Here is a 27,517-nt window from a genome sequence, read left to right as displayed (position 1 = left end):
CGGCCGCCGTCAAAGCGGAAGTACCAGGTGCATCCATTCATTTCTATGCAGCGTGCTGTTCGGATCGGCTGATCCGAACAGTACTCGCTCATCTCTAGTGATGTGTCAAACTTAAAGGGGTATTCCAAGGAACATAAACATTTTTAAATTTGTAGATAATTAAAAGTTAAACATTTTTGCAAATATAAGTAATTAAACATTTTGAAAAGTTTTAAAGATTTTCTTTAAATATCTTGTGGTCCCAGTCTGTTGTCTTGATCGGTTGCCAGTGGATATGAACATGGATGTAGGAACCGTCTAAGGTAAGAAAATCAGCCATGGTTTCCTTATTGTGGACCAGGATATCATCTGATACATGTAGCGGTCTCTGCCTGATAATCCAGCTACAATAAGAAAATCGTGGCTGGTTTTTGACAAATCCCAGACCATAGAAATTTTCTGCATTTGTGGTTGTATCCATTGTCAACCGATCAAGACAACAGACTATTACCACTAAGATGGTCAGAGAAAATCTTTAAAATTTTGAAGAATTTTTAACTACTTATATTTGCAAAAATGTTTAACTTTTGATAGGGAAATGAATACATTCATATATATTTCCTATAGGTGTATACATTCTTTCAATAATACTTAAGCTTGTAGAATGCATCTCTCCAGGTCAGCCTAACCCATCTTCCATATTAATCAGAATATGTGCAGAAAGAATGCTACACACCATAATAAACCAGATCATAATAAAGTCAAACTTCTATTAATACAGTTCAGATAAATTTAATAGTAGCTAGTCATTGGGACTTTGCCTTGTCACATAACACAATGATTTCAGCTAACATTACTTCATGTGGTGTGATAGGAATTTACCTTTTTGGGAAATTGTCATTGGATATTAAAATTGCTTATTCATATATATACGCCCACTTTAATGGGTATAAAAGGTGTGATGTATGCAATAAAGGTATGCTTCTACCCAGGTTCAATGTGTCTCTGAGTTGAAAACATCATTGACTCGAGTCTCATTGAGACCACCCCTGACACTTTTAACTATCTACAAATATAGATATGATTATATATATTCATGGAAATACCACTTTAAGTGTTAGGCCAGGGCCCCGCGTTGTGAAAAGGAAGAGTTTTGGTTGCGGCAGAAATTACCTACAAAGTGGATGGGATTCTGGCTAATCCCACCCACAAAAAAAAATCTGCATTGAAAATGATGTGATTTCAAAAGCAGTTGCGTTTTTGTGAATCGCAACATGTCATTTATACTTACAGAAATGCTGGTGGTTTCCTTATAATAGGGACACAAAGTCCCTGCAGAAAGGCACTGCAGAAAAAGCACAATGCATTTCCACCAGTCTATTCTGCAGTGCTTTTTTTTTTTTACGTGAGGCCTTAGCCTTCTGAAGGCAAATGGCTGGTCAACGTGTGTCTGTTCACTCACAAACATAAATTGGGTATTTCTGTGATCATAGTTAGTTTAATAAAATTAAGTGAATAAATTATAGGCAACCCAAAATTGAGTAGTAAAAATAAAATAAGCATCTTATCGCCTAAATATTGCCACATCCTAATTAGTGGTGTCAGAATTGAGCCCCAGCAAGACAACAGCATTCAATGATCCCCGTTTTTCTGACAGATGTTGTTCCCCAGCATAAATTAGGCATCACCGTAATCATATGAACCCACATAATCAAGGTACCATGTTAAGAGTATGTGCCATAAATGGAGAGTTGCAGATATATAAAGTAGTAGCAGCCTGACATTACCATAGTGGGAAATTCCAAGATTTGTGGTACATTCACACGTGTTTTTTTTTTATAAGAACCAAATCCAAAAGCCAGGTCGCCGCGACCGGCATCCAGCCGCGCGCTCCGTTCCAGATTAGACCCAATGAATAGGCCTAGCCCGGAGGTGGGAGTTTCTTCAGGCCGAATCGCGAGCCGACTCAGCCTGAAGAATGAGCATTTTGCTTCTTTTTTCTGGGAGCCGAAAGAAACGGCCCCCGGAAAAAGCTCCTGAGCGGCTCCCATTGATTTCAATGGGAGCTGTCTTTTTGGTCAGGGATTTGAGGCGATTATGGCCTCAAAACCCTGACCAAAAAACTGTGTGAACTTACCCTAATAATACCAGTCTGCAGTACCCAGCTGTCATTTTAGACAATTGTACAATACCTGACTCTTTATGGCAACCGCACATTGGGGATGGGGGTAATAATTGGGGTGTTAGCTGATGAAAAGGCCAGAACACACCCTAAGTCCCACCTAAGTAATGGAAACTGTCAGACAGTTACCTCTACTAAGGTGGTGTCTCCTTGCTTTTATAACTATATGATACCTGCTGCGCCTGAAAATAGTTATTTTATATGTGCAATAATCATACTATTATTTTCCTGTATGGCTGGCAGAATTCACATTTCATGCAATATGTAATAACAGGGAAATTAAAATGTATTGTAATGATGTTTATTTTACAAAATATGACACAAATAGTCAGCGACAATCACAAATAGTGTTATTTTGGACCAAGCATGTCTTCTGGTTTAACCCACTGGTCAAACTGTTCTGATGTAAGAATTCCAAGTTTTATGGCTGTTTCTTTTAATGTTCCACCTTCCTTGTGAGCGGTTTTGGCAATTTTAGCAGCTTTATCATAACCTGTATAAGAACAAAACAAAAAACAAAAAATCAAAAAAAAAAAAAATCAATCAACAAACAAGTGTGAAACCTCTCCAGGTGGTTTTCCTACAAACATAACCTTATTTAAATTTGTAGACAATTAAAAGGGTATACGTACATTTTTGCAAAAAGAAGTTACCGTATATACTCGAGTATAAGCCGACCCGAATATAAGCCGAGACCCCTAATTTTACCACAAAGGGGGGGGGGGGGGGATCCACCATTGCAGATAAAAAGTCTGGTCTGGCATTGCAGCTTATTAACTCCATGGGGATCATAGTGATAGAAGTTAACCCCATCATGTTAACCCCATCATAAGAGTTAATGATTAGAGATGAGCGAACACTGTTCGGATCAGCCGTTCCGAACAGCACACTCCCATAGAAATGAATAGAAGCACCTGGCACGGCGACCGGCCGCCAGCAAAGTGTACGTGCCAGCTGCTTCCATTCATTTCTATGGGAGCGTGCTGTTCGGAACGGCTGATCCGAACAGTGTTTACTCATCTCTATTAATGATATGTGGGACATATGGAGGTAATAATTAGGTATCTTCATAATTAAGGTCCTTCATTAGTACCCTCATGCGTCTCACATATTAGTAACCCTTGTATGGGGCACACACGGGTTAATATGAGGGACAAGATGGGGTTAACTGTTATTAATGTGAGGCACATGGAGTTACTGAAACTAAATTAATAACCCCAAATGCCTGACATTAATAGGCGGCGTAACTAAAGGAAGGTGTGTTTCACTTTACTGTAGCTTCCTCTCCTCCATACAACAGACATCTTCCATAAGACACAATGAATCCTGGCCACTCATCTGCAGGGTAGATGCTAAATCCTAGTGTGCTAAAGGACCTCTGATGACGTCATGACCATGTGATCAGACTCTAGTGTGGGCGGATTTACTAGGATTTAGACTCCACCTTATCTGCAGATGTTACATACCAGTGGCTACAGGACCTTTGATGACATCACAGTCACGTGACCTCATGACAAGCCAATCACAGAGCAGCAGCACTAAAGGACCTCCCCCTTCCAGTTTTCTGTGCTCCGTGGACCCTGACTCGTGTATAAGCCGAGGAGAGATTTTTCAGCTGCTGCATTTATGCATAAAACTATAAATGCAAAAACTATGGTGTAATACCGGTCAGAAATCTAGTCATGGTTTCCTTATTGTGTTCAGGTCAGGGTCAGTGCAACAAAAAAAAAAAAAAAAATCATGGCTGGGTTTTACAATATAGAAGGTTTCTGCAGTCATAGTCCTATATATCAGCAACCGCTCAAGACGAGACTGAGAAGATTGGAGAAAATCTTTAAAACTGCTAATTTTTTAAATTTATATTTGCAAAAATGTTTACCAGATTTAAAATAGTAAACCATTAAAAGTTAAGGTTCCTAGAAAACCCCTTTAAAAAGGACCTTTCATGTCCTCAGAGATGTTTGGTATTGCATACCGTTAGAAAGCCAACACCTTTCCCGGTATGTCGGAGATGTGTTGTTAATTTTGGTACAGATATCTCTTCATGGTCAGCAAGGAGGGCTTTACAGTCTAGTATCATCACTGGGCTGTGAGGAACGCCCCCCCCCCCCCTCTGACAGCACAATGCTATAAAAGGGAGGGGAGAGGGGCCACTTCATTGCCCTCACTGATGCTAGACTGTAAAGCCCACCTTTCTGACATTGAACAGATATTGGAGCCAAAACTAAGAGCACCAATATCTCTGGCACCTGGATGCATTCTGGGAAGGCTGACATGCTGCTGAATTTAAAGCACTGTTGGCTTTCTAGCAAGGTCTTCTTTAACCGGTTAAGGACTGCTGGCCGTAAAATTACAATTGTAAAATTAAAAATGTGGTGCTTTATGGGGGTTTTTAATATATGGGCCTTTATAATCCTCTTCAGAACTGAAGTCATCCCTAAAAATAAGTTTGGGAAATTTTCTTGTAAATCTGGAAAAATCGCTGTTACACTTCAAAGCCTTCTAACATCCAAAATAAATTAAAGGGCAATTAAAAGATGATGCCAATATAAAGCAGAGATATGGTAGATAACATTTATTCATGTATTTGGGAGGTATGACTATTTGACTGAAAAGCAGAGCGTTTCACATTTTGAAAATTGAGATTTTTTTCCCCCACATTTTTTAGAAATACAAAAATGTTGATCAATGTTTACCAATTAACATGAAGTGCAATGTGACAAGAAAAAAACAAATCTCAAAATCACTTGTTTAAGTTATAGTGTCTCAAAGTTATTGCTATATAAAGTGACACGTCAGTTATGAAAAATGAGGTCTGGTTCATAAGCTACTTTTAGACCTGGTCCTTAACCGGTTAAAGACCAAATTCATAAACAAACACTATCACTGAAGTGAAAAAAGCAGGACCAGGAAATTTGCTAAGAAAAAGCAATAGGATGAGCATGTTTAACATTACAGTGTTGTAAAAGCAGCAGGGAGGGTTCAGCCCATGTCATGCTGCACTGACTATCCCATGTGATTGCTTAAACAAGGAAATTGTGTACAAAAAAGAAAAAAAAAAGTAGCGCATTGCTGGGGACCAGAAAGGATGAGGGAAAACAATGGCACCTAGGAATGATGTGGGATGCTATGTGCGGGGGTTATGTAGGATAGGGCCATCCTTTTAGTGTTGGACAGTAAGATATGTTATATATAGTGGTTATAGAACACATAAATGTGTTATATAAAGTGGTAACTACACAGATTTTGCTGTGTGGTGTCAGATCAGTGGGATGAATAGAAAGTGAACATAATATTGTTTAATAACCCCTTTTTTTATATAAATAAAACATGAAATCATTCAATAATTACAATGTTTGAGCCAGGGCTCCAGAGTGACATTAACCCATTCCTACCAAAGGCATTCATTGATTTTAACTACCCAAATTTCAAATAATTTCATATAACTTATTTTCAGTTCACAGAACGATATCAGGGCTTAAGGTTTGCAGGACAAATTGTACTTTTTTGTGCTACCATTTAATATTACTGGGAAGCTGTAAAATAAAAAAAATTAAAAATCAGAATGGGGTGGAATTGGAAAAAAACCTTCTTATAGTCTTTGCTTTAACAGCCTTCGATGAGCAGCTATACTCCAGCTATACACCTATACTCCGGTGTGGTACGGTCCTGCTAAAGTCTTCTTTCAGCAGAAGCCCTCGCCACACAGATTGCTGAGACTGTCACCTGAGGCTAGGACACCTGCCAGAAGATGATTCTGGGAGCAGCAGGATCGGTCCTCGGTGGGAGACACCGGAGACGAGAGGGAACTGTGTTTTTTTTTTTACCTTGATTGTTCTGCAGAACCAACTAATATTTTAATATGAATAATACTGTATATGAACAAGGCAACAGAGCAGTCGTCTGATTAGAAAAAACAACCTTGAAATTCAAGAAACTCATTTCCTTACCAATGTATGGATTCAGTGCAGTTACAAGCATTAAAGATTCATTCATCAGTTTGTTAATTCTTTCCGTATTTGCCTGAATACCAACAACGCAATTGTCAGTAAATGAAACTGTAGCATCACCAAGCAACCTGACAGAGTTTAGAACATTCTTTATCTAAAAGGGAAAAACACATTTATTTTTAACAATAAAATGAACAAATTAAGTATAATACAATAATAAAAAGGGAAGTTCAAAATACACCTATTCATTATAAAAAAAAAAAATGAAACATTGAAACTTGTAAGAAGAATTCAGATTACTAGACCACAGTATTGAAGTCACAGTTTTCTTAATACTATACCATCAATTTTCCGCTAGCAGAAAATTCCACTAGTGGAAAAAAGAGCTAGCAGAACCAATTGAAATCATTGTCCCTGTTTCAGGCACTGCTACAAGCATCTACCTGAACAATTCCCAACAAAATATATATATATATATATATATATATATATATATATATATATATATATATATATATATATATATATACATATACACACATACACACTCACCGGCCACTTTATTAGGAACACCTGTCCAACTGCTCGTTAACACTTAATTTCTAATCAGTCAATCACATGGCGGCAACTCAGTGCATTTAGGCATGTAGACATGGTCAAAACAATCTCCTGCAGTTCAAACGGAGCATCAGTATGGGGAAGAAAGGTGATTTGAGTGCCTTTGAACGTGGCATGGTTGTTGGTGCCAGAAGGGCTGGTCTGAGTATTTCAGAAACTGCTGATCTACTGGGATTTTCACGCACAACCATCTCTAGGGTTTACAGAGAATGGTCCGAAAAAGAAAAAACATCCAGTGAGCGGCAGTTCTGTGGGCGGAAATGCGTTGTTGATGCCAGAGGTCAGAGGAGAATGGCCAGACTGGTTCGAGCTGATAGAAAGGCAACAGTGACTCAAATAGCCACCCGTTACAACCAAGGTAGCCAGAAGAGCATCTCTGAACGCACAGTACGTCAAACTTTGAGGCAGATGGGCTACAGCAGCAGAAGACCACACCGGGTGCCACTCCTTTCAGCTAAGAACAGGAAACTGAGGCTACAATTTGCACAAGCTCATCGAAATTGGACAATTGAAGATTGGAAAAACGTTGCCTGGTCTGATGAGTCTCGATTTCTGCTGCGACATTCGGATGGTAGGGTCAGAATTTGGCGTCAACAACATGAAAGCATGGATCCATCCTGCCTTGTATCAACGGTTCAGGCTGGTGGTGGTGGTGTCATGGTGTGGGGAATATTTTCTTGGCACTCTTTGGGCCCCTTGGTACCAATTGAGCATCGTTGCAACGCCAAAGCCTACCTGAGTATTGTTGCTGACCATGTCCATCCCTTTATGACCACAATGTACCCAACATCTGATGGCTACTTTCAGCAGGATAATGCGCCATGTCATAAAGCTGGAATCATCTCAGACTGGTTTCTTGAACATGACAATGAGTTCACTGTACTCCAATGGCCTCCACAGTCACCAGATCTCAATCCGATAGAGCATCTTTAGGATGTGGTGGAACGGGAGATTCGCATCATGGATGTGCAGCCGACAAATCTGCGGCAACTGTGTGATGCCATCATGTCAATATGGACCAAAATCTCTGAGGAATGCTTCCAGCACCTTGTTGAATCTATGCCACGAAGAATTGAGGCAGTTCTGAAGGCAAAAGGGGGTCCAACCCGTTACTAGCATGGTGTACCTAATAAAGTGGCCGGTGAGTGTATATATATATATTACACACACACATATGTATATATATATACACACACACACACACACACACACACACTATCATGGAACAACCATGAGGAATTTGTAATCAGCTGTTTTAGGATTTAGTAGCAGGCAAAACCGCAAATTACAATAAATATTTTATATTATATACATAATACTATTACAGAAAGTTTTAACTGTAACCCCCTTCCCACTGCAGTCATCTTTCAATTTTCATTTTTATTTATTTTTTAAACTTTCCCTTCTTTCAAAATTGAGCGCAGCCAAGCTGAATGTGGGCAGGACTGGCGGTGGTCCCATTAAAAAAAAAAAAAAAAAAAAAGGTTAAATTTAGGAAAATAAAGTGATAAAGATTAATTTTACTCTTGATAATAATGAAATTTTCTGTAGCTCTCCATGAGGTACTTGCAGGAGGATTCTCACCTCACTACGGGCAGAAAACATCAACAGAAATAAAAAGCCCCTCCATAATACACTCTCCAGTAAATAACAGTGTACCTCATTTGATTCTAATAAGTTATTTAGTACACTATAACAAATATGTACAATATTAACAGGAAAATTCTGGAGTCCAAAGTCATTTAAAAAAAAAACCTTAACATTTATTAGAACCTGATAAAACAACCCAAACTCAGGCATCAAATAGTGAAAAAATGTGAAATGAAAAATAAAATTAGAAATTATGTTTAGTAGCTAATGGACTACACCTAGATAGGTTCGCTCATGAGAGATGTAGCACATCCCTCCCTAAAGAGTGTCCAGAAGAGACAAAATACTCCTAAACCATGCCTCATGAAAAAGGCAGAGGTATGAATGAATAGTACAGTATAATGTCTATGTGTTAAAATATCAATAACATAGGGAACATAAGTAAGTAACGTCTAGTGGGACCTCTTACTGTTTTCCCTTGAAATCTGAATCTCAGAGATTGGGGAAGCAAAGAGCCAAATGTCCACTTTCACGGTGAAAAATAAGGATTTACCTTAGATGACAATGAAAAGTATATACAGGACAAACTAACAGAATGAGCAGTAGATGTATCAATTAATCAGGAGTCAGCTTTCCATTGTAGTAGCAGTATATCGTTCAGAGGGCAAAGATTTCATCCAGTCTACTGTGCTACTGTATCAAAGTACACACCATGTAAGTATGTCAGAACCCCTAACGGCCGTCACAGCATTATTAAAAGCATAAACTCCCCAGGTGAGCCTTAGGAGCTTGCATACTCTGTTACTCTAATATGGATATAACTAATATTACCAATATAACTCACCCATGACAAGCCCATGTGTACTAAAAATAGAAGCATATCTAAGAAATTCCAAGTTAATAAAATATAATTTAAATTAAGACTCCCAGGATTGTCATAGCATTATGGCCTTACAGTGGGGCAAAAAAGTATTTACTCAGTCACCAATAGTGCAAGTTCCACCACTTAAAAAGGTGAGAGGCGTCTGTAATTTACATCATAGGTAGACCTCAACTATGAGAGACAAAATGAGAAACCAAATCCAGAAAATCACATTGTCTGATTTTGTAAGAATTTATTTGCAAATTATGGTGGAAAATAAGTATTTGGTCACCTACAAACAATCAAGATTTCTGGCTCTCACAGACTTGTAACTTCTTCTTTAAGAGTCTCCTCTTTCCTCCACTCATTACCTGTAGTAATGGCACCTGTTTAAACTTATCAGTATAAAAAGACACCTGTGCACACCCTCAAACAGTCAGACTCCAAACTCCACTATGGTGAAGACCAAAGAGCTGTCAAAGGACACCAGAAACAAAATTGTAGCCCTGCACCAGGCTGGGAAGACTGAATCTGCAATAGGCAACCAGCTTGGATTGAAGAAATCAACTGTGGGAGCAATAATTAGAAAATGGAAGACATACAAGACCACTGATAATCTCCCTCGATCTGGGGCTCCACACAAAATCTCACCCCGTGGGGTCAAAATGGTCACAAGAACGGTGAGCAAAAATCCCAGAACCACGCGGGGGGACCTAGTGAATGAACTGCAGAGAGCTGGGATCAATGTAACAAAGCCTACCATCAGTAACACACTACGCCGCCAGGGACTCAGATCCTGCAGTGCCAGACGTGTCCCACTGCTTAAGCCAGTACATGTCCGGGCCCGTCTGAAGTTTGCTAGAGAGCATTTGGATGATCCAGAAGAGTATTGGGAGAATGTCCTATGGTCTGATGAAACCAAACTGGAACTGTTTAGTAGAAACACAACTTTTCGTGTTTGGAGGAAAAAGAATACTGAGTTGCATCCATCAAACACCATACCTACTGTAAAGCATGGGGGTGGAAACATCATGCTTTGGGGCTGTTTCTCTGCAAAGGGGCCAGGACGACTGATCCGGGTACATGAAAGAATGAATGGGGCCATGTATCGTGAGATTTTGAGTGCAAACCTCCTTCCATCAGCAAGGGCATTGAAGATGAAATGTGGCTGGGTCTTTCAACATGACAATGATCCAAAGCACACCGCCAGGGCAACGAAGGAGTGGCTTTGTAAGAAGCATTTCAAGGTCCTGGAGTGGCCTAGCCAGTCTCCAGATCTCAACCCTATAGAAAACCTTTGGAGGGAGTTGAAAGTCCGTGTTGCCAAGCGACAGCCCCAAAACATCACTGCTCTAGAGGAGATCTGCATGGAGGAATGGGCCAACATACCAACAACAGTGTGTGCCAACCTTGTGAAGACTTACAGAAAACGTTTGACCTCTGTCATTGCCAACAAAGGATATATAAAAGTATTGAGATGAAATTTTGTTACTGACCAAATACTTATTTTCCACCATAATTTGCAAATAAATTCTTACAAAATCAGACAATGTGATTTTCTGGATTTGTTTTCTCATTTTGTCTCTCATAGTTGAGGTCTACCTATGATGTAAATTACAGACGCCTCATCTTTTTAAGTGGTGGAACTTGCACTATTGGTGACTAAATACTTTTTTGCCCCACTGTATATAGTCCTTAACCAGCCTCAATAGCTATGTAGCAAATCTGCCATCTGCATTGCAATCTCTGGGACTTGCAATCAAATAATTGCAGGTTCAAGTGGCGTTGAAAGTTATCGTACTCCATCAATCTTACAATTAGCGTACCCCCTCAATTTCTGGGGAATGTTGGAGGGAATGTGGAGGCAGAGGTACACCATTTCATATATTGTGGCAATGCCCTGTTATTTCCTCGTATTGGACCAAGGTGTTTACAGTGCTGTCAGAACTGTTTAATGCGCGGCTTTCTCCTACCCCATCTTTAGCTATCTTATTGCTTCAAATCCCCAATACTATTGACCCTTATAAATGGCTTCTTAGCAAAATCCTGACTATGGCCAAATTGGTACTGGTTCAAAGGTGGAAATCCACGGCCTCCCCACCCATCACGATATTACTAGATATGATTAACAACTGCTTCTGTTATGAAAAGACAGTTGCTTTGGGTAATCACTCTTATGGTTCATTTATGACAACTTGGGAAAAATAGTCTCAATCTAAAAAATAAGTTCTTGGTGTACATGCTTTAACAGAGATGAGATTATGTTGTACTTTTACAGCTACTATTTAGCCGCCTCCATGCGGACCCTCCTGTTGTCTACGGGCTCGTTCACATCTACCCCTGTACTCCGTTCTGCAGGTTTCCGTTTCCTGCACAAAACCAGGGCAGGAGACTGAAACCTGCCGGCATGTTTCAATCCCATCCAGAGTCGGACATGCAGAACTCTGTGTCTGGTTTAAAAAAAACGTTTCGCAGCGGAGCGCATAAAACGCTCACCGCTGCTCACGGCCAGACTCGGCATGACAGGTTTCCGTCTTCTGCATGCAGAAACCTAAAAACGGAGTTCAGGCGCTGGTGTGAACCCAGCGTACAAGGTATAATTACTGTTATTTTGCCTCCCTCTCCTCTTTAGTGTCCTATAGTGCCGTCCTTCATGTTTTGTTTTCTTTTTTATTTGGTTCCTTTTGGCTCATTTGTATTTGGTCATATTACGATCTGCTTTAATACAGCATGTTGATTGTGCAGCTTTACAAAATAGTTTAAAAAAAAAAAAAAAAAAAAAAAAAAAAAAAAGGAAATCAAAAAATGTCACTGGGGAAAAGGAGTTGAACCAAAACCTGGAGTGGAATACGTAGAAGGGCATAAGCGCTTCTTATAAATTTTCATTCCTCTTGAAGACTTTGTCTCAAAAAAAAAAAAAACACAACAAACACCCCCCCCACACACACACACACTCCTTGCATAGTGGAATCACAACCATACACCACGAAAAAATACGCAGTGGACACGGCGATATCCAAAACAGTCTGAATATTTTGGAGGGATGGAGGGATATTTTGGAGGGTTCCATGTCAAGTGAACCAATGATTTTTACCTCTATTTTTTATTCTTTTGAGATTTTGTTATTTGGTAATAGTGTTTCAGAGAATGCAAAATTTGAAGAGAAAACAATTCTAGAATTTTTTTTTAATTTTTAATTGATTTTCAAAGTTCAGAAAAAGTGCGATTTTCTGTGTTGCCTGCCTTTACATTTCTTCTCATAACTCAGGCTAGAAAAAAGAGAAACAAAATAAACACCATTCTACTCAGAACTTTCACGAGATATGTCACAAGAGTATCTTTGTTAATATTTTACCCATGCAAAAGCAAATGTAAAATTTTAAAAATGCATTTCCGAAAAAAAAAACGTTTAAATTTAAAAATTTCCAAAAATGCACATGTGCCTGCTATGCTCCTAGCCACATCTGTACCAAAATTCAAGTTGGAATCGCGATGGGATCATATTTTAAAATATAACTATTAGTGTCAATTTAGGGTCAGGGGACATCGTACACATAAGGGAGAGTGTTTGCCTACATAGGCAGTATGGAGACTTGTAAGTCATTCCTGCTCCGCTAGGGATTCTGGGTAAAAAATATGCAAATCTATTCTCCAGGATGGAATTAGGAAAACAGTACAATCTGTACACCACCCTATAGAGGGCAGCATCCTTAACATCATGAACGACTCAGTTATAAAGTCTTTTAATCATAATGTAGATTTAATTGCCAAATCAGTATTTCTGTCCCAAAAGGAATAGATTCCCAGCTATGGACAGCGCTGTTTCGGCCTATTGGGCCATCCTCAGCATAGCGTAGGGATACTGATTTGGCAGAGTGAGAGACTATAGACCAGGGTCAGGGTTTATAGTCTCTCACTCTGCCAAATCAGTATCCCTACGCTATGCTGAGGATGGCCCAATAGGCCGAAACAGCGCTGTCCATAGCTGGGAATCTGTTCCTTTTGGGACAGAAATACTGATTTTTGGCAATTAAATCCACATTATGATTAAAAGACTTTATAACTGAGTCGTTCATGATGTTAAGGATGCTGCCCTCTATAGGGTGGTGTACAGAGCGCACTGTTCTCCTAATTCCATCCTGGAGAATAGATTTGCATTTTTTTTACCCAGTGTCAATTTAAAAATCTTGAATTCAGATCTGATCAGCATGTGGTCTAAAAGTGTCTGGTCTATATTTACCAAATAATCCATGATTTTTAGATATTACTGTATTATTTTATTATGATACAGCTTAAGGGGCATCCACAATACCGCTGGTGTCTGCTCAGCAGTGTTCATGGTTATTGTCCGTACAAGATTTTAGCAACGGACACTAGCTGGTCCGTTTGCAAATTCCATTCATTTCAATGGGATTTTATCTTGTGTCCTTTAGTGTTCCTTTGTGTCAGTTTACAACCATGTCCGTTTTTCAAGCGGACAAAAAAAACCTACATGCAGGACTTTTCTGTCCGTTCGAAAAAACGGATAGTAAATCTCCGTTTTGTTGGGGGGGGGGTTACCATTGAAGTCTATGGGCAACGAACATATAAGGGACACTAACTGATAGCCATCAGTTACTGTTCGTTTGTGTCAGTTATGATAGATGTCCATTTTGGGGGTTGGTGGTGGTAACAGACACTAACGGTAGTGTGAACCCTACCTCAGATGCAGGAGAGGACAGAGGAGAAAGCTTTGTTAGGGCTCAACCTGAGAATGAACAGGGATAGACCGTGAATGCAGAGCAGATGACAGGCCAGCAACTCTGTCAGTCATGTGAAGTATCTGTCCACCGCAGAGTCACGAAGTCAGACAGAGCTTCAGAACTTTCATGTCCTGACTATGAAGAGGAGGAGAGTTTGTTAAAACATCGGTTACCCGTCAAAGGGACTCAGCAATACCATACTTTCATTCCATGGAATGAAACAGAAATAAACAAGGATTTTTTCATGCAGCAATGACAGTGAAGTCCATGAAGTGATAGAAGGCGGCACAAGATTGGCAATGGATGACATAACTAGTTCTGTGACCTGTAAATATGATCGGCGCGGATGGCTGGCTACTGTACTCTTTCAGTTTGTTCAATGCATTCAGGTTGAAAATGCTGAACAAGTTGTGTTCTGATGATAAGATGTATTTATTCTGGCACCTACGGGATTTGTTTATGTTTCTTTATTGTTGCATATAAATGTTGAATTCAGCAAGTTGTAATTTGAAAAGAAGAAAGGAAGAAGCTCACTCAAACATAAAATCAGATGATTCAAGGCTTTAAAAAAAAAAAAAAAAAATATATATATATATATACAAATAAAAATTGATCCCAATTTCCAATTTGCTCCCCTGTTGAAACCCTGTACAAATATAACCAAGAACACAAGTAACACATACATTTTTTTCACAATTGCGCATCAAAATGTTGAATTTGATTTCACCAAAACAAAATATAAAGAAACAGTCTAGTGACATATCAAATGAAAGCCGGTACTGTCTCGCTCACTTCTATCTTAATACTAGCCTGAGATATGATAAAAAATGTAAAGCCATACCAGGCCAAAATTTGCGCTTTCAAAACTTTAGAAGTCTGTGAAGAATTAACTTTTAATTTGTAATTAACTTAAGTTGTACTTCATAAAAATAAAAAAAATCTAAAGACGTCAGGTAAAACAAATATTCATATTTGGATCACTTGATATGGAATGACCTGGCTACGGCCAGTCCCCTTGAAATTGTGCACCCATCCCTCCTGCCTTGAGAGTGTTGCTTATAACTATCATTGATTGTTTAGGGTCTGACACCTGTCCTGATCAGCTGTTTCAGGTGGTGTAAGCCATATACTAGGTATATGGCTGGAAGAAGCCTTGCTCCTCTACAAGTGAATGGGAGTGGGGCTGTAGTTCCAACCACCACCACTAAAGTGTATCGACCTCCGTAAACCATTTGTACACAAAAGATAATGAATTTAAAAAAATACTCACAATTAAAGGCTTGAAAACATTCAATTCAAAGTGTCCATTACTGGCTCCTATTGATATAGCAACATGGTTTCCCATTACTTGAGCTGCTACCATAGTGACAGCTTCACATTGTGTAGGATTTACTTTGCCTGTAGGGTGATAAATACGTGGTCATTATTTGAGACTTTCTACTATCTCCAGAAGATTTCTAAAACCCTAAAACCACAAGAATTTATGAAAGATGCATCTTAAAGTGATTATGGTTTAAAAGGACTATTTAGGATTTATGGAATCCTACTTACAGTCCTATGAAAAAGTTTGGGCACCCCTATTAATCTTAATCATTTTTAGTTCTAAATATTTTGGTATTTGCAACAGCCATTTCAGTTTGATATATCTAATAACTGATGGACACAGTAATATTTCAGGATTGAAATGAGGTTTATTGTACTAACAGAAAATGTGCAATATGCATTAAACCAAAATTTGACCGGTGCAAAAGTATGGGCACCTCAACAGAAAAGTGACATTAATATTTAGTAGATCCTCCTTTTGCAAAGATAACAGCCTCTAGTCGCTTCCTGTAGCTTTTAATCAGTTCCTGGATAAAGGTATTTTGGACAAATAATTCAAGTTCAGCTAAGTTAGATGGTCGCCGAGCATGGACAGCCCGCTTCAAATCATCCCACAGATGTTCAATGATATTCAGGTCTGGGGACTGGGATGGCCATTCCAGAACATTGTAATTGTTCCTCTGCATGAATGCCTGAGGATTTGGAGCGGTGTTTTGGATCATTGTCTTGCTGAAATATCCATCCCCGGCGTAACTTCAACTTCGTCACTGATTCTTGAACATTATTCTCAAGAATCTGCTGATACTGAGTGGAATCCATGCGACTCTCAACTTTAACAAGATTCCCGGTGCCGGCATTGGCCACACAGCCCCAAAGCATGATGGAACCTCCACCAAATTTTACAGTGGGTAGCATGTGTTTTTCTTGGAATGCTGTTTCTTTTTGGACACCATGCATAACACCTTTTTTTATAACCAAACAACTCAATTTTTGTTTGCAAAATGAAGCTGCCTTGTCCAAATGTGCTTTTTCATACCTCAGGCAACTCTATTTGTGTCGTACATGCAGAAACGGCTTCTTTCTCATCACTCTCCCATACAGCTTCTATTTGTGCAAAGTGCGCTGTATAGTTGACCGATGCACAGTGACACCATCTGCAGCAAGATGATGCTGCAGCTCTTTGGAGGTGGTCTGTGGATTGTCCTTGACTGTTCTCACTATTCTTCTTCTCTGCCTTTCTGATATTTTTCTTGGCCTGCCACTTCTGGGCTTAACAAGAACTGTCCCTGTGGTCTTCCATTTCCTTACTATGTTCCTCACAGTGGAAACTGACAGGTTAAATCTCTGAGACAACTTTTTGTATCCTTCCCCTGAACAACTATGTTGAACAATCTTTGTTTTCAGATCATTTGAGAGTTGTTTTGAGTAGCCCATGATGCCACTCTTCAGAGGAGATTCAAATAGGAGATCAACTTGCAATTGGCCACCTTAAATACCTTTTCTTATGATTGGATACATCTGGCTATGAAGTTCAAAGCTCACTGAGGTTACAAAACCAATTTTGTGCTTCAGTAAGTCAGTAAAAAGTAGTTAGGGGAATTCAAATCAATAAAATGATAAGGGTGCCCATACTTTTGCACCGGTCAAATTTTGGTTTAATGCATATTGCACATTTTCTGTTAGTACAATAAACCTCATTTCAATATTACATTGAAATATTACTGTGTCCATCAGTTATTAGATATATCAAACTGAAATGGCTGTTGCAAACACCAAAATATTTAGAACAAAAAATGATTAAGATTAATAGGGGTGCCCAAACTTTTTCATAGGACTGTATTTCTTTTAAAGAAAATGTCTGACATTCTGTCTTAGGTCACCTTCATACATAATTTTTGTAGCCTTTAGTTTGAATCAGTCAATCAATCAGATGACATACGTTAAGGCACATTTATACAAATCAGTTATCAGGAATATAAAGGAAAAGTAGTTTCTAATAAATGACTATGTAAATGTGCAGTAATCTAACAAAGCAACCAAAACTTGTTTGTGGAGTGATCACAAACCTATGGTAGATTATGGCATCACAGACTCATATAAAAAAGGCAATGTGCTACCAACAAATGAAGTAATGATTATGATGAACGTATAAGTTGCTAAAATTTTTATAGAGGAAAATTAATTTGCATGCACAAAATGGGTTGGTGTATTTCTGCGATTTTGGCGTTTTTTTAACACCTGCACCTGTAAATATATACATGTGTGGTATGTATGAACCCCTCACATATTGCATTTTATTTTTGAAAAGTACATTTTGTTTCAGAAAGCGATTGCTTGAGCCACACTTTAGTGACAAATTTGAATTTTTATGCAATTTTTGCTTGAGATTTTATACACATACACACACACAGAGTCTACACCTTAAGCTATTATTTTAAAGGGATTCTATCATTAAAATGCAATTTTTTTCTGGGTACATCGTAACAGCTTTAAGAAAGGCTAGTCTTCTACTTTTGGGTGTCTTCTCGGGGCCTTCGTTAGGTATACATCCCGGTTTTTGTCGGTATGCAAATGAGTTCTCTTGCAGCACTGGAGGCAGGCCCCAGTGCTGCCGAGCCGTACACGCCAGCACTTCCCATTCACTTCAATGGGACTGTTCGTAGTGAAAAAAGCAGCCCATTCATTTCTATGGGGAGCGCTCGTATGCCGGTTCCCATAGAAATGAATGGAACTGCTTTATACACCGCTGATTCTGAACGTGTTTTACGTTCAGAATAAGCTGGCGATTACGTAGTGTAAATGCACCCTTATAGTCTGAAAAATACATTGTGTGTAAACTAAATTCCTAAAATGACATATTTGCTGAAAAAAAAAGTTATATATTTTTTTTCCATCTTTTAAAGAACATTATAGAAACAATCCTGATGGTCAAAGACGCAAAGTCCCTTAATGAATACGTTGTGGTGTTTACTTTTGGGAATTTAGGATTTATAACAATAGGAAATTGCAGGTTTATGCAAAAGAGGGGGCTTCATTGAAAACCCAACATTAGGAGGAAGGCAAACTGGACAACCTCTTCTTACCTATTCTCTTTCACACTCTGGAATAAAATGAGGTGAAAATAAAATTTACAAAAAACTGAACATACTACTGTATTTTTCGGACTATAAGACCAGGGCCACACCTCTAATCAGGAGAGGTGAGGCAGCATTTTCAGAGGAGGAGGAAGCCACAGGATTTTTTAATTTTTTTTCCCTAAACATTACTAAGTTAAAGGACCTGTGATGATGTTGTCACCGGTTGACATATGATGATGTTATTAAAGGTCCTTTAAAGACTTGCAATTTGGCATCTATCTAGGACCTAGATAGATGCTGAATTGCAAATCAGCTAAAGGACCGGTGATGACATCACAGGTCAAGCTGTGATGACATCAATCACAGGTCCTATAGTTTACTAGGCTATCAGCAGACTCGGCAGTGGGCGGAGCCACGTGGGACAGTGTAGTGTAACACAGACAGAGCAAGCTGCTGGGAATGGAGCACGAAGGAAGATAAGAAGAGACAGCATGTGTGAGCAATAAGGGGGGAACAGGAGGCAGATTTAGAGGGCAGTTTAACTGAAGGCAGATAGAGGGGTGACATTAAACTGGGGTCAACTAGAGGAGGATATTAAAACCACGGGGGTAGCTGGAGGGGGACAAGTCTGCCTCCAGCTGCCCCAGTTTAATGTCCCCCCGCATCCCTCTATTATGCCCCACAGTGGCCCCCTGCAACTTCTATTATGCTCCAATGCTCCACAGCCGCTGTGAGGCATAATAGTGGTTGAAGAGGTCCGTTGTGGGAAATATAGATATATATATATATATATATATATATACACACACATACATACACATACACACACACAGTATATATATATATATATATATATATATATATATATATATATACACACATATATGTGTGTGTGTGTGTGTGTGTAGAAGTAAGGAGTCAAAGAGGTCTGTGTTGCAAACTTTACAGAGTCAAGTTACAGCTAGAAGAAGTGGTCATGGCGGTTCAAAGGGAAGAGACGGGAAATGTGGGAAGCCGTCTTCGGTAAGTAACAAAATATTACTGCACTGTATCCACTGTAATGTTACCGCCAGGAAACACAACCTCCCCTGCTACCTGATGTTCAAAAGAAAAACCTAAATCGCGCCGGCCCCAATCTTCATTCCGGAGGGGGGGGGGGGGGGGGGGTTGTCTTTTGATCGTCCGCCTCAGGCAGCTGAGGGGCTATGTTCGCCACTGTATAAGACGCGCTTTTTCCCAAAAAAATTTGGGGGGAAAACGGGGGGTGCGTCTTATGGTCCAAATGTGGACGTATAAGAGGGGGCAGAGGAGCAAAATTGCGGCATCACCAGGCTCCTGCTGCCGTTGGTTTCCTGCAGGAATGTGGCAATGCTGCAGGCCCCGGCACTTGACCCGGCGGCTAAAACCCTCCGCTGTTCTATTACAGCGGATGTCAGGTCTGTAAAGATTAATGGCGGCCACTCTATTGCAGAACAGTCGCCATAGCAATCAGACTCCGCTGTAACATACAGGTTCAAGCCCCCTAGGGGGAACTAATAAAATAGTGGGGAAAAAAAAAAAAAAAGTTATAATAAAAAAATAAAAATAAATGTTCTAAATCACCTCCTTTTCTTAGAATACATATAAATGTAGAAAATTACTGTGAAATATATACACCAGTGATGGCGAACCTTTTAGCGACCGAAACTGCAACCCAAAACCCACTAAATTATCGCGGAGTGCAAATACGGCAATTTAAACTTAATACTGTGTGGATCCACAATTGCAGACCACAAATTACAGTCATGTGAATGGGGCTTTACTGAGCTTTCAATAATACAAACAACTTTGTACTGAAATATAAAGCTATCTGCATTTTGTACTTTGAATAATTAATTTTCACTATTTACATCACACAGTATCTGTTTTATAGTGACTGTGTAATATTCTTACATCCTGTACTAATATCACGTCCGCTATAAAACAGATACTGTGTGATATAAATAGTGAGGGGAGCCCAGACGGAATTATATGCTCCACAGTAAGCCCACCACACAGTATTATATTCTCCACAGTAGCCCTCCAGTGTAATATGCTCCATAGTAGGCCCCCTCACACAGTATTATATGCTCCTCAATACACATCGTCAATACTCGCCAATGAAGAGCCGCCGGAGTCCACCTCCTTTTCAGTGCGGGTGTTGATGTCATTGCGCCCGCATCGGGGCAGTGGTCAAACTCTGCAGTCAGTGTAGGCCGCGGTCGCGCGATCCGCAGCCTACACTGACAGCTTTCAGCTATATGTGCATTTGCAGCGATCACTCATCAACGGGGAATCCTGTACCGAATTCCCTGTTGGTGAGCGATCCGGGCGAACGCACACGTGCCAGCATGGAGGTCACGCGTGCCATAGGTTCGCCATCACTGATATACACATTAGGTAACCTTGTGTCCGAAAATTCCCAGTCTACTAATATTTATCCTGTACGGCGAACCTCAATATCAAAGGTGCCAAATTGCTGGAGGGAGGGGGGGGTTCACCGTTTTGCCTCTGATTTAAATAAAAAGTGATCTAAGCAATAGATATTTCCTAAGAAGTGCTAGCAGTACCATATAGGCCCAAAGCCTGTGCGAGTAGTAATAGCCTGTTACTGCTAGCACAGGCTTTGGGCCTGTATGATAATGCCCTAGACGTCTGGGATATAATCATACAGGCCCAAAGCCTGTGCTAGCAGTAACAGGCTATTACTACTAACACAGGCTTTGGACCTATATGATACTGCTAGCACAGGCTTTGGGCCTATGTGGTAATATCCCAGACCACGTGACGTCTGGGATATTACCATATAGGCCCGAAACCGGTTAGGATTAAAATTGGATACCGGAGAGGTGAGTAAAACTGTTTATGTTCTCTCACCTTCCCTGGGGCTCCGATTATTATACTCGGTGGTCTGAAAAGCATTGTAATACAATAAAATATCAGGCTTACCCCCTGGCTCAGCACATTCAAGACTACTTTAGAGAGATATAGTGCCTGTTATCATTCCAGATCAGAAAATTACATTGTGTGCACCTCAGCACAGACAGGTGGCACTCGCATCGGCTGGGTTTTGAATATAGGAATTGCGATAGAATTTACATTTTCACCATGGAGATATGCCACAACAGGGAGAAGGGAAGAGTCTTTCAATTAGTCGAGAGGAGTCCATTTTCTTGTTTGAAAAAGTTAGGACTGCAAAGAAAGAAATCTTTAACTGCTATTCCTTAACAGAGATTCCCATTATGTTAGGCTCAGCTCTAATTCATGCTGCAACGTGTTCTATGATTGGGACATACCATAATGGTGTTAAAGGGCAACCCTGCCTAGTACCATGAGTGGGTGTATAGCTGATGGATTAGTTCCCTGGACACAGAATAGAAAACTGTCAAAACTTTCCGGTACAGAAAAGGTCCGGTAAAGGTAATATAAATGGCCAGGAGAGGAGGTCAAAGGCCTTAAGCGCAATTAAACTTAAGAAGTGCTTTCACACCTGATTTGCAACAGCCACCAGATCAGCCATCATCCAGGTACTGTCCGCCACCTGGCGGTATCAGAAAAAAGGACTGCCTGATCTTCATGAGCCAGGAAAGGCAGTCAGCAACTAAGTTGGTCTGATAAGGTTTTGGTGGAAAATTTTAAGTAAAATTTAAGTAAGATTATGAGGTGGTAGCTAAAGCACTACTGTGGATTCTTGCCTAGTTTCAGAATACCAAAATATGAAAGAGGAGCATGGATCCTGGAATCGTAGAGTCGGACATGAAGCCATTCAAAAGCAAGACTAGGATATCTGCATATCTTTTGTAAAAGGAATATAACAGTCCATGAGGGTCCAGGGATTTACCTCAGGAAAGTTGCTCAGCACTTCACTCAAATCCTGCGACATGATCTCCTTATTCAGATGTGTCGGGGCTTTAAGCAACAAATTAGAGAGCGCACAAGCGTAGAGATAACAGTCTCAGGTTCAACTTTGTAGAGCTTCATCCAGCGCAAAGGGTCAGGGATGGAGTACAGAGTTTGCTAATAATCATAGAATAATTTGGGCAATCGTTTGTAGCTCATAATGAGGAATTTCCAAAGAGTTTGTAATGGATTGTGGGTTAAGGCCAAGAGTTTGATTTCAAAGTTGCTGAAGTTATGAAGATTGTTGCTGTATTCATATTACTGCTCTTTTGAATACCATATCCATAGAAACAACTTTTGCTAGGTAGAGGCCCTAAATTCACACACTATGATCCACGATTCTTTTAGAAAAATTGCTATAGGGTGTGCTGCAATGGATGCTGGCAGGCAGAGGAGCTCCTGTTCAGTAAGAAGCTGCTGCTGTCAGGAGACACTATGTAACACTAAATATACTCACTTACTGTCTTCATGGGCTTCCCATAGGGTGGAGTAGGAGAGGGCAGTAGGAAAATTCTTCCGAAAGTAGTTTAGTATTTGGTGCAGTTCATTTTCAAGTACGGGTTCAATAGCAAGGATTTGTTGAGTCACCATTTGCAGGGCCATAGTGGTGGGTTCTGGAAAGCAAGCTAACCACCACAGGAGCATGGTCCAACATGGTAATGGGGCCCACAACTGCCAAAACAAGTAATTGCATGTCCAAAATTTTGACAAAATAATCTATGCGAGTACGAGTCTTATATGTATAGGAATAAGATAAGTAACTGCAGACTGTGGGATTATCAAGAAGATCATAAAGATCTTATATAGATCTTGGAGGCGTATAAATTTGCTAAAGTTTTTAGATAAGCGAGATATTGAATTGGGAATGGAGATAGAGGAAGAGATCCAATTTCTAGGCTGCACCCTGCAGCATGAATCGATGGTGTAGTCAGAGGGTTGTGATTGTTCAGAGTTAAGGGCATATACATTACATAGGACAAGAGAAAGGCTGGTTAAATATCCATAGATTACAACACATCAGTCCTTAGGATCGGTTTCAAACTCATGGGTCTGAAGGGGGCATGACTGATACAAATACTGCCACCCCAGCTCCTTTGTTGGGGTCATTTGCAATATACACTAAAGGAAACCAATGTTTCGCAAAATTAAAGCTGTCCTGTGGGTCCAAAGAAGTTTCCTCTAGGAATACTAGATCAGACTGCAACCTGCAAAATTCCTGCAGAGCCAGGTGACATCCATTTATTGTCAAGTGACTTCTGCAACCAAAAACTAGCCTCAGTATTGAGCTGTACACATACTGTACTTGACTGACTGTCCTCAGCAGTCCCAGAGAGAATGTCACAAGATGATGTTATCAATGATCGGCAGCAGCACTGATGAAGCAGTCAGCGCTGGAATAAAGGAAGTATAAAAAGGTAACTTAGCATTAGCTATTGTTTTTAAATTATACTAAGTCACATCATTTGCAGCCCCAAGAAAATTTTCCCTTGGCTGCCCATCAAATGCTAAACTGGGATGGAGGCGAGGAGCAATTGGATGAAGTGTTGGAGAAGGATGCAAGCTGTCTTTATAACTCAGAGACAAGGTAACAGTGGAGGGATTATGCTTGCCTGCTTCTGTAGCTTCCATAAAAGAGTATTTTCAGTCATCATTCCACGCTACTCATTCACATTTTGCCTGGTCTGCTGAGGAGAGACTTGGATCCACATTACTTGCAAATAGGAAGTTATAAGCGTTACTAGAGTAACACTTGCCACAGATTCTGCTGCTCGAGACTTCCTGCTGATACTAGTGTAAAATTATAGCATTGTATATCAAACAAGAATATACCGTATTTTTCGGACTATAAGACGCACTTTTTTCCCAAAAAATTTTGGGGGAAAAGAAGGGTGCGTCTTATAGTCCGAATGTGGCCGCCTGGCATCCGCTGTAATAGAGAGGTGGAAGCCGGCAAGTGATAGACGCCGGCACATGTGCCGGGGCCTGCGACATCACTGCGCTCCTCTGCCCTGCATGAAGCCAGCAGCAGCAGCGGCGATGCTATTCCGCTCCTCCGTCCCCCCGCCGCTGGCTTCATGCAGGGCAGAGGAGCGTAGTGATGTCTCAGGCCCCGGCACCTGTGATGGCGTCTATCCCTCGCCGGCATCCGCCTCTCTAGTACAGCGGATGCCGGGTCAGTATCGGTGGCCCCTTCTCCCCCGGGGCCGGTCCCCACCGGCCCCATACCTGTGAAGTTGCAGGCCGGCTCCTGCGCGGCGATATCGCAAGAGCCGACCTGTTCGGGTGACAGCCGGGAGCCTAATGAGGCTCCCAGGCCTGCCACAGCTATATTAGTATTGCGGCTGGGTCTATGACCAGCCGTAATACTAATAGACAGAATGTCCCATAGACGGCAATACAGTTGTATTGCCGTCTATGGGACTTGCAATCAAGTGACCGCAGGTTCAAGCCCCCGGGGGGGGGAATAGTATATAAAAAAAAAAAAAAAAAAAAAAAAAAAAAAAAAAAAAAAAAGCTTTAAACATATATAATAAAAATATGAAATAAATAAAAGTTCTAAATCACCTCCTATCCCTATAAACCACCGGATTTTTTTTCAATACAAGGTGATCTAAGCAATAGATATTCCCCAAAATGGTATAACTAAAAAGTACTTCTGGCCCCGCAAAAAAAAACAAAAAACACTCTATGCGTCCCCGTACAGCTGCAGGGTCACCTGTCAATGTGGCCTTGCAGCTGTTGCAAAACTACAACTCCCATATATTAAATATTTTACCAGTTTTTGCTTCAAAATTTTTTTTCCCTATTTTCCTCCTCTAAAACCTAGGTGCGTCTTATAGTCCGACAAATACAGTAATCTGCTTTATTAAAAGCCCAACACATCCCCTGTGTGCAGATGCAATCCTTAGCAATGAATGCAGTATCAATACCTTTACTTCTCATAGTTAGCTACTATAAGTGCACAGTAGCTAAGTGAGGATGCTGAGCAGTAGAATGCTGGATTCTGTACCACACAGTACACTCAACATATAGGATTTTAGACCTTTAGATACATCAAGTTTGGTATTATAAAATGGAGAGTCCAGGCTGTTTGGTAATTGTACTGCATGCAATTAACACACAAGTTTGAAGAGATTAGATAAGCACAGCTCAGCAAATATGCTAAACCTTTTCAAGTAGGAAAGAGACAATATACTACTTAGAGGAGAGGCTACTGAAGGGTAACTGGTTTAGACAAGTACAGTTTTGTGGACAAGTTCCCTTAAAAATTACACTTGAAAATAATCTGGGAACTGAAAAATTATTTAGGTATTAAAAAGGTCCCATCAATAATTCTTGATTCACAGGATTTTAATCACAAGAAATAAAATGATGGCCTTACCAGGCATAATACTGCTTCCAGGTTCATTTTCTGGCAAAATCAATTCTCCAAGACCAGACCGGGGGCCGGACCCAAGAAATCGAATGTCATTGGCAATCTTCATTAGGCTACAAGCAACAGTGTTCAAAGCACCACTCAATTCAACCAGAGCATCGTGAGCAGCAAGTGCTTCAAATTTGTTTGGAGCAGTAATAAAGGGTAATCCTGTAACAATATTTCAGTAAAAAGAAAAATAAAAGAAAACTTTAAGAGATTATCCAACAATAATTTAAGAATTTGGTAACAGACATTTACATATAAACCAAATCAGCAGCCTCAGCGAAAGTCACAACCTGTGACTGCTGATATAAAGAAAAAAAAAAAAAATAATTATAGCACTGTATGAGTTCGAGAGCCACTGAAAGCCACTGAAATTTCTACAACAAAACTGGAAAATCTGAATATACACTTAGAGCAAATTCACACAGCGAAATTTGCCATGGATCTGGGGGCCCGGAATCTGCTTCCCATTGTTTTTAAAGGGAGGTAGAGATCGCAGCAGGACACTGAGAAAAAAATATAGCGTCCTGCTCTATCTTACTGCGGATTCTGCTGCATGAGACTTCCTGCTGATTAGACCCATTCATCTAGGCATAATGAATGAATGCCAATACACTGCATTAGCATCTGGTTACAGTCGAAAATATCAGCGGCGGAAAATGAAGAGGAATTCCTCTTCATTTAATGCCGCGTGAACATAGCCTTTCAATGTTTTCAATTTGGTACATTTTAAATTTTCTTTAAAAAAAAAATAAATAAAGTAAATGTCTTCAAAATTACCTGTGATTTCAGATACTTTGGCAGCAACTTTCTCGGCAAATCCAATTCTGGTATTTAATCCAGTTCCTACTGCTGTTCCACCAGCTGCCAATTCGTATACTCTTGGTAAAGCAGCTTTAATTCTAACAATACCATATTTTACCTGTTGAACATAGGCACTGAATTCCTAAAAAAAAAGAAAACATGATTTATTTTGTACCCTGCCCAGATTGATGCTACCATTCTGTATTAAAATAAATAAATAATTAATATTCTTATAAGAAATCTGGGAACAGCACAAATCTTTAGAACGTTAAAGGGGCTCTATCACTGGGAAGTGTCATTTTTATCTAAACACATGCTTGCATAGGCTTTAGAAATGCAACTTCACACCTACCTTTAGTATGTAAATTGCCTCAGTGGTTTCTGAATAAGTCTGTTTTTATTAATATGCTAATGATCTTTCAGCCAGTACAGGAAGTTCCCAGCAGTCTCCTCTCTCCTATTATCTCCTATGTGTGTGAGGCAAACAGGAAGCTGAGTCATCATCATCATCAGCCTCCCATAGGAAACAACAGGAGAGGAGTGCACGATGTATCGTGCAACAGTCTAATTAGCATATGAATAAAAACGGACTTATTCTGAAACCACTGAGGCAATCTACATACTAAAGGTAGGTGTGGAATAGACTTTCTAAAGGCTATGCAAGGATGTGATTAATTAATCTTGTGGCACAAAACAGCTAAGCACACAATCAGCCAAATGAGGACAGGCTAAAAAAAAAAAAAGTCTGCAGGAACGTTGAGGAGAAGAGAAATATTAAACAGGACCCCCTCCCCCTCCCCCCCCCCCAAAAAAAAGCCCCTCCCAAAGCTTTTCCCATATCCAAAAGATAGGACAATGAAGAAAGGACCTTCTGAAGGCCAATCAGGAAGGCTTGAAGCCTGGGAGAAAAGTGGGCCTAGAAAAAGCCATGGACTTGAGTAGTTGCCTGAAAAAGGACACAGCAATGCCCGATAGGGTGCTCCAAGAAGTGACAGAAGTGAAAAATGGAGGCCTGAGTGCAGGAGCTGCAGCAGAAAAATAGGGAGTGGGT

At 40.1% G+C, this 27,517-nt stretch overlaps 1 protein-coding gene across 1 annotated transcript in view; it reads right to left on the bottom strand.

Moving 5' to 3' along the window:
• Window positions 1-2,446: 2,446 nt before the first annotated feature.
• FH (fumarate hydratase) overlaps window positions 2,447-27,517 on the bottom strand; it is a 47,600-nt gene continuing 22,529 nt past the window's right edge. The window contains exons 6-10 of the mRNA XM_075267785.1: window positions 26,443-26,608; window positions 25,624-25,827; window positions 15,194-15,321; window positions 6,112-6,265; window positions 2,447-2,654 (exon numbers count right to left, since the gene is read on the bottom strand). Of these exons, the coding sequence (XP_075123886.1) occupies window positions 2,512-2,654; window positions 6,112-6,265; window positions 15,194-15,321; window positions 25,624-25,827; window positions 26,443-26,608 (795 nt within the window). The 3' untranslated portion in view covers window positions 2,447-2,511. The remainder of the gene's footprint in view (window positions 2,655-6,111; window positions 6,266-15,193; window positions 15,322-25,623; window positions 25,828-26,442; window positions 26,609-27,517) is intronic.

This window comes from Leptodactylus fuscus, chromosome 3 (assembly GCF_031893055.1).
Source record: "Leptodactylus fuscus isolate aLepFus1 chromosome 3, aLepFus1.hap2, whole genome shotgun sequence".
NCBI lineage: Eukaryota > Metazoa > Chordata > Amphibia > Anura > Leptodactylidae > Leptodactylus > Leptodactylus fuscus.
The sequence above is the reverse complement of the archived record's forward strand: the minus strand, read 5'-3'. Positions and strand labels throughout refer to the sequence as shown.